Raw genomic sequence first — 8218 nt, 5'->3', positions numbered from 1 at the left:
GTGGAGAGAAAAGAGGATCCTGGATAGATGAAGGGGACGGGTTAAGTGTTGTATAAAATTGGTCTTTGGCTGTTCAAATATCAGCTATGTTTCTTACCCCATGATGTGTAGATATGCTCTTACACAATTGTCTCCCAAAAAAACACAAGGTGTGTAAGTATTTTGAACTTCAATTGGTGGGAAATTCCTTCATCATGCCCTTCGTTGGTTAGAGAAAAGTGTGTTCTTGAATGGTGAGTGAAGGCTCGTCGAAAAGTCTTTCCGTAAAAATTTGCTGGAAAATTCGATTTGCATTTCTCTCGCTTCATTTTCATGTGTTTTGTGTTATAATACCTATCAATTAATAAGGTATGTTTGTGTTTTATGTTTGCATACCTACTAAGAAGGTATATTAGTGTTTTATGTTCTAATATTTATTGTTGACCAACCTACAAAATACCTATTCTAGACACACAAATAAAACACTCATTTATATGTTAGGACCATTATGTATCTGTATTTAAGTCATAGATTTTAACAATTCATTTAATATCATGTATTTACACGCCGTGTACGAAATATGTAGACTCTAAGTTTATTAGTGATAATGATATGGTTATCAAGGTACCACGTACACTAAGATTTAAGCTTCTCCATCCTAATACTTGTCAAATTGGTTTTGCGGAAAATTCATACCAATTAAGACACATCTCCATTGTAGTAAAACTTAAGAACGTACTGTACGTGCTACCAATTGCAAAACAACAATATTGAAACAAACATCTAACAAAATTTAGGTTTATTGTTTACTAATTGTTTACAAACAAATTGAAAAGGTATACTACATAGAATTGAACATATACATAGTCAATCCGAAGCTATTAATCAAACAGCTCAGAAGTTAATACTACAAATTTAACAAACCACACAACTCAAACGTATATCGTTTTACCATCCCATGCATGCTAGGTGCTGGCTAGCTATTTCCTTTAGTATGGAAGAGTAGGGATACTTTGTTCATTCCTAAAGAAATTACCTGGATCAACCTTGGTCTTAATAAGCACCAACTTATCGAAATTTTCCTTGAAATATTTGACACCATAAACTCTTCCCTCAAAGTAGCTTCCCTTGTCATTGTGGTTGATCCCAATGTCAAGATCTTTATAGTTGAAGAACGCCTCTCTCGGGTTCTTGGAAACAAAAGGAGTCATGTACTTGAACAACTTCCTCGTCAAATCGATATATTTCTCCGCAGCTTCGGACCCAGAAGCGTTCCAGTTTGTTGCATACTGAACCTTCCAGAGATTCCCAGCTCTATGTGGAAAAGGCTTTGCAGATGCTGCAATCTCAGCCATTCTTCCGCCGTAAGGATTGAAAGTCAACATGGGCGTCTGCAACTCGATCATTTTCTGAATAATCCACTTCAAACCAGCTTTCGGAATTGGCTGCTTGACGTAGTCCGATTTCCTCTTTAAGTGGGTAAGTACTTGAGGATCTCTACGAAGCAAAGCGTCCAGAGCTGTCCCATTTGGGAAGCTTGTCCAGAAAAGGGTCGATTCAACCCAACTCATTTCTTGGCAATCAGATTGCTTCAAACCCAACTCAGGGAAACTCTTGTTCATCACCGAGAGTAGTCTCGCGGAGTCTCCAAGAAACAAGGCCATGAATGTAGCTCTTAGTGTCTTTTCTCCAGTTTGGGAGCCAGTTACATTGACAACATCCATGGTAAGCCTGATGAACAAGTCATTGTCAAGCTTATGTGCGACATATTGCCAATGGTACACAATGTCCGTAGCGTTCTGTTCCAAGGTTCTTATAACCTTGAAAACAGTAACGGTTTCTGGGACGGGTACAAGGTTGATCTTGTACGCGATAACCACTCCAAAGCTGGCTCCTCCGCCTCCGGTTATGGCCCAAAAGAGGTCTTCTCCCATAGATTTTCGATCAAGAAGTCTTCCATGCACATCAACTATTTGTGCATCGACTATGTTATCAACTGACAAGCCGTACTTTCTCAACATGACACCATATCCACCGCCACTGAAGAGTCCTCCAACACCGACTGTGGGGCAAACACCGGCCGGAAATCCATGGACTTTGCTTTTCTCGTGAATTCTGTAGTAAACTTCGCCTAGAGTAGCACCGGCCTGGACCCATGCAGTCTCGGTTTTGATGTCTACATTGATGGTTCGGAGATTAAAGAGGTCGAGGATGAAGAATGGGACTTCAGCCACATACGACACACCCTCGTAATCGTGGCCTCCGCTTCTAATTTTCATCTGTAAGTTGTGCTTCTGAGCACAAAGAATGACTTGTTGGACATGAGATACATGCAACGCAGTGATGATGAGGTAAGGTTTTCGGGTGTATGATTCGTTGAATCGGAGGTTTCGGATGTAGGATTCCAAAACGGAGGAGTATGAAGCATTGTTGGGAGTGTAAATTGCTGGACCGATTGGGTGAGAAGGGAGCGAATGGCTTAGAAGACATGAAACAAAGTTGTCAGGGGCTGAGGATGAAGCTGAGGCTATGCAAGAAACGGATAGAACAAGAAGAATAGGTAGCAAGAGCTGCGAAAGCCTTCGAATTGCCATTTCTAGCGCGTTTGATAATTTGTTTAATTATCTGGAAACTTTATTATTGGTTTGGGATTTTGTTGTGTGTATGGTTTAGGGTGGGAATATATAGGGGATATGCGTTTGACCGAGACAAAGTTAATTGACTTAATTCTCTAAAGTCTAAAGAATTAATTTTGGATTAGCACCTCTGATTAATTTTGACTTGCAGACATTCAAAGCAAGGAAACAATAATAGAGATACGTGTGGTTTTCATGCACGACATTTATTTACACGACGCAATCTTAACTATTTATAACAATTTATATGTTTGATTACCATGTTTTTATATTATTTCCTCTAATCCTGTATGTATATGAAGATACACGCTGTGTACTGAAGATGCTTTCGCGGTTTTCAACCTTTTTTTTGTTTTTTAATGTGTGCTCTTAGACCTGATCATATAATGAGAAATGTACACTAAACTTATTACTGAAAATTATGAACGATCTAATTAAGCAATATTGCAATATATAAACACATTATTCTTATTGTGGATTGGGGCGGCAGGTGAAGAATGACCTTGTAATGAGGATGGTTGGATGCAGGGCCGGTCCTGAGAATTTAAAGGCCTTGTGCAAAATTTTTTTGGAGGCCTTATATTTATGACATAATAAAATCTTTCTTATATATAAAATAGAAATAATTAAATTAATATTTCAAGAAAATCATTCAACAATCCTAGTAGATTTGATCTAGTGGCATAATCTTTATTTGTAAGTGAGAGGGGTTGTGAGTTCGGTTCATGATTGACTAGTTATAGCATTTGAGTTATATATCCGATAAAAAATGCACACAAAATCATTCAACAATGTAAAAGTTTATCCCCAGACAACTAATCAAGACAACTAATTAATTTCAAATATTGTCAAGCACGACACTATAGAACTCATCTACATTGATGACGATATTGAACTTTACATATTTGGTTTTTGTTTGTGTTTTTGTGTTTTGATTTTCTTTTCTTTCTACAAGGTGAAGAAAAGTTAGAAAACCCTATATTTTCTCAACAAAACAAAAAAAGAAGAGGAAGAAGAAAACCCTATGGAAATGTTTACTTACATAAATGTTGAAAACGTATTTACAAAAATAAAGTGAGATGATATGATAATGATAAAAGACGAGACGACATATCAGCACCACCGGCATACCGGCACGTGGCACAAAGGGGAGTGTTCTAGGATATTTCATATGTGTGCCTTGACCTTATGCCATCATGATATGTAGTTAAAATATGACTATGTATTCTTTATCATTACCGTATTGATACTTTGTAATTCCCTATATAAATTACTTCTATCAATAAATAAGATGATAATTCTCTATTCTATCTCTCTTTATCTCTACTGTTTATACTTCATCAATGTTTTCATTTTATAAAACAATTTAAAAAAAATAATTTTATAAAACACTAGCCTTTTTGCATACGCATCCCCCGCGCTCGCACGTGTGTTATTTTTTTTTCTTTTAACAGTAGTTAACTATATTTATTTATCAATGTACTACTATATAATTTGACATTTAATAATTGTTCTTAGTAACATTCAAAAACCAGTGAAAAAAACATTCAAATCACTACAAGAAATTTCGTCTTAGCCGACAGAAAAAAATAATTTCGTTGGCTAAGTTCGTCTTCGTTGACGGAAACACAATCGTTGTATAGGATACCACAATCGTCGCCTAAGATCTATTTAGGCGACGGAAAATGACTGTCGAGGACGTCCGTCGACTGAGATATTCCTATCCGACGAAATAGCTTTCGTCGTCTAAGTTCCGTTGACTTAGTAAATCCTAGGTGACGAATAATTTTCGTCGGCAAAATTTTGTTGGCTTAGTAACTCTTAGACGACGGAAACTGATTGTAAACACCCTCCGTCGACTAAGATCTTCCTAGACGACGAAACATTTCCGTTGGTAAGGCTGGTCTTGGGCGACGAACCAGTTTCCGTCGGCTTAGTAAGTCTTAAGCGACAGAAATTGACTGTCGACAACCTCCGTCGACTAAGAGCTTCCTAACCAACGAAAATGTCTCATCTTTTATGTTCCGTCGATTTAGATTCTCATAGGAGGTGACGAAATATATCCGTTAGTAAAGTTGGTTTTGGGTGACGAACCTTTGTCCGTCAGTTAAGTCAGACCTGGGCGACGAACCCTGTGCCGTCGGCTAAATAATTCTTGGGCGACGAATATGTCTTCCTTAGCCGACGCCCTGTTTCGTCGTCTAAGAAATGCCTTTATTCCCTGATATAATGCAAAACGAATATATTTCTTTGCCGACGACTTTTGTCTTAGGTGACTGAAGATTCCGTCGGCTAAGTAAACCACATCATTTATTCAACCTCTGCCCCAAAAGAGAACACATATTCAACTATATTCCCCACCCCTCCCTCACAGATTTCATCCGATCCAAATGGAGTTTGGGAAGCTTTTCTTCATGATTTGATCGATCTTCTCTCCTAATTGGTATATAACTACTTTAGTATCTACTTTCTTCATTTAGCCATATTTTCCGGTGAACTTTCCGGCGACTTTGCCGCTCCAATTTGATGGAATGTTACTTACTTGTGAGGATAATATAATTACTGGATTGCTTGATGCATGATTGATTATATATATATATATATATATATATATATATATATATATAACTTTGACAGTGTATATATATGTTGAAATAATTACAAAATTTTTACAATATATACGAGAATACCAATTGACATTTTTGATTTTGTAGTACTTCATTGATAATTTAGCTAGATTGTATGAACAATCTAGCTAGTTCTGCATTGATAGTTTAGTTAGATTGTATGAACAATTTTCTAGCTAGTTCATTATTTGGCACTAAACGTACATGCATGATTAATAGACAAGTTAATGTGTGTGTGTGTCTATATATATATATATATGTATATATATATATGAACAATATTTGTCCATCTAGCTATTTCATGATCAATATATGAATATATATGTTTCCAAATCCAGGACTCAAACTGTTTGTATTTTCATTGTTACTGATTTGCCATATTTGGAAACAGTGGATAAAGTAAAAATAAAAATTATAATTTTAATAAGTAAATAAAATCTCTTAGGCGACGGAAGCCCTAACATTCGTCGCCTAAGATAAACGAAGAAGAATTACAAAGCCAAGAACACATATTGAGACATCAAATTTGCAGGAATGTACATGGAATCCGAGTTCAATACCCTAATTATCTAAAAATCAAAGAGAAAAACAAAATCAAACTCGGACTAAATGAAAAAAAGAAAAGAAAAAAACCACAGTCATACAACAGTAGTATCTAAAGTAACAAATACAAATTACCAGTAAAGTATACATGTAGATAAGCATCATGTAGTCTTCTGAGTTGAACTGAGCCTCTAGCAATCCCTCTAAAATCTTCTTAAGCTTGGTGATCCCCTCTTGCATCCTTCGAGTTCCAACTGTAACTTTATCAACATGAAAAAAAAAACTAAATCAAATCTAAATCTGATGAACAATTATACAAAAAGAATCATACCCGAATTCTTTGTTTACTCTTTCAAGTGTTGCCTCTTTCTGGATTTGTTCTTCTTATGTATAAATAGATAAGATAAATAGAGGGATGAAACCGTTTCTCTACTCAGAACTCCCATGAATGACCACATTTTCTTTGAAACGATAGTTTTTCATACTGTGGAAGTTATCCACTTTTACCCCGAATAGTTATCTTCATGAATTATCTAATTTATTTTTTCTTTCTGTTTTTTCAACTCCCGTGTGGATATCATGGCTCTGGGCAGTTCTCTCGTCTTGAGATCGTGCGTGAACTGCCCCCAAAATCTCTGTTTTCTCTTTTGTCCCGCTAAATTCTCCTCTGAGGAGTGTTTTTTACTTTTTATTTTGACTTGTATATTTTATTTTCTAAATTTCTGTTTTGCCCTTTCTTTATTTTATCAAGCTTTTGTAAACTAATTATATCAAGAGAAGGGCATTTCTAGAGATTAAGATAAGTTTAACCATGAAAGTTACATAAGGCAAATTGCCTTAATTAATAGAGATGGTAAAAGGAAAAAGAAAGAAAGGTAAGTTAGAGTCAATTAAGGAAAGAGAGAGGAAAAAAGGAAAGGACAGTCTAATTATACAGACAAAACAACTGAAAAAAGAACAAGGTTCGAAGCCAAGACCAGAAAGTTAAAAACGCGCTTGGCTTTGGTAGTGAACCCACTGAGCCATCAAGATACATGATTATGAATGACAATATGTATAAGATATCCAACACATGCTAAAATTTGGAGGCCCCCAAAAATTGGAGTCCTTGTGCGGTTGCACAGGTCGCACAACCCAAAGACCGGCACTGGTTGGATGGTAATGTGATCCTCATCCTCAACCCCTCTCGATCACTGTCATCCCTACATGTATGATATCGATCTGTAGCTTGGTCATGCCACAGTTCCAAATGAAATTCATGTATGCATATAGGGCAGAATCTATAGCCACGTGAAAGCAACCATTTTTAGTAGATAATGGTATGTATATATACAAATTCAAAATGTTCTATATATGGAGACAATGTATTATTCAAATGAATAAATATCCTTTCTGTTTTAGCTCCAGCCCCCGCAGCAAAGCGCGGGCATATTTCTAGTATATACTTAATTACTGTTGATTGGGATTTGAATAGAACGTACTCAGTACTCTGGCAGAGGCTATTTTGGACGAGCAACAGCAACAGTAGAATCAAGGGAATTATGTAAATAGTGCTGCAGCCTGGAGGCCTTGTGAAACGAACCATTTTGGATATATGAACCATTTTAATCATATATAATCGTATAATTACTACATGAGGTAAAGGTCACCATTAACTGAATATATAATCAAGTCACACTGCATCAAATCAGAGGATGTAACACCTTAAATCACCAACGTATCATCCACATAATTTTCTAGAGAAATATGCAAAGAGTTTAAATGCATTTGGAAAATTCGGTGCAAATAATACCCCACAAGAAAAATTCCACGGGACCGAATGTGGAGAGCAATAGTCGACTTATATCGATATATTTTCTAGTTCCTTATCCAATAAGTTCAATTTGTTCTAGGATATTCCGTTACGTGTGCCTTGACTTTATGCTACTAGGATTAAAAAAAATCCTAATTCCGTTTAGTGATAGATTTATAGGTTAGAATATGACTATGTTTTTCTTCTCTATACCAAAAAAATACTTTATAATTCTCTATATAAAGGCCCCTATCAATGAATAACATACAACAGTTTCACGATTCTCTTTGCTCTCATCTTTCGATTCTCTCTATCTCTTTTCACAATTGGTTTTTCAAGTTTTTTTTGTTTTTTTTATTTTTAGGAATTGTTTTTCATTATTTTGTTTCCATGGACAAAGACAAGCTTCATTTCCTTATCGATAATTAACATAACAAGTTTGACTATATAACCAAAACCATATATGGAGTCTACTTCTATCAAATGTGTTTTCACGATTCCCTTTGCTCTCATCTCTCGATTCTCTCTATCTCTTTCACAATTGGTTTTTCAAGGGTTTTTTTTTATTTTTTTTATTTTTTATTTTAAGGAATGGTTTTTCATTGGAGAAATTTTAAACAAACACCTCTAATATCTTAATA

The 8218-nt window shown here is 35.7% G+C and overlaps 1 protein-coding gene across 1 annotated transcript; it reads right to left on the bottom strand.

The window, feature by feature from the left end:
- Positions 1 to 798: 798 nt before the first annotated feature.
- LOC101312813 (reticuline oxidase-like protein-like) lies at positions 799 to 2573 on the bottom strand. The gene has a single exon (XM_004295403.1). It carries the CDS (start codon positions 2571 to 2573, stop codon positions 969 to 971), a length of 1605 nt encoding a protein of 534 aa, XP_004295451.1. The 3' UTR covers positions 799 to 968.
- Positions 2574 to 8218: the final 5645 nt, after the last annotated feature.

The sequence above is a fragment of the Fragaria vesca genome, linkage group LG3 (genome assembly GCF_000184155.1).
Source record: "Fragaria vesca subsp. vesca linkage group LG3, FraVesHawaii_1.0, whole genome shotgun sequence".
Taxonomy (NCBI): domain Eukaryota; kingdom Viridiplantae; phylum Streptophyta; class Magnoliopsida; order Rosales; family Rosaceae; genus Fragaria; species Fragaria vesca.
This window is presented reverse-complemented; position numbering and strand designations above follow the sequence as displayed.

What these genes read in the sequence shown, in the direction of transcription:
- LOC101312813 (XM_004295403.1), bottom strand. Translation starts at nt 2,573, where the DNA reads ATGGCAATTCGAAGGCTTTCGCAGCTCTTGCTACCTATTCTTCTTGTT.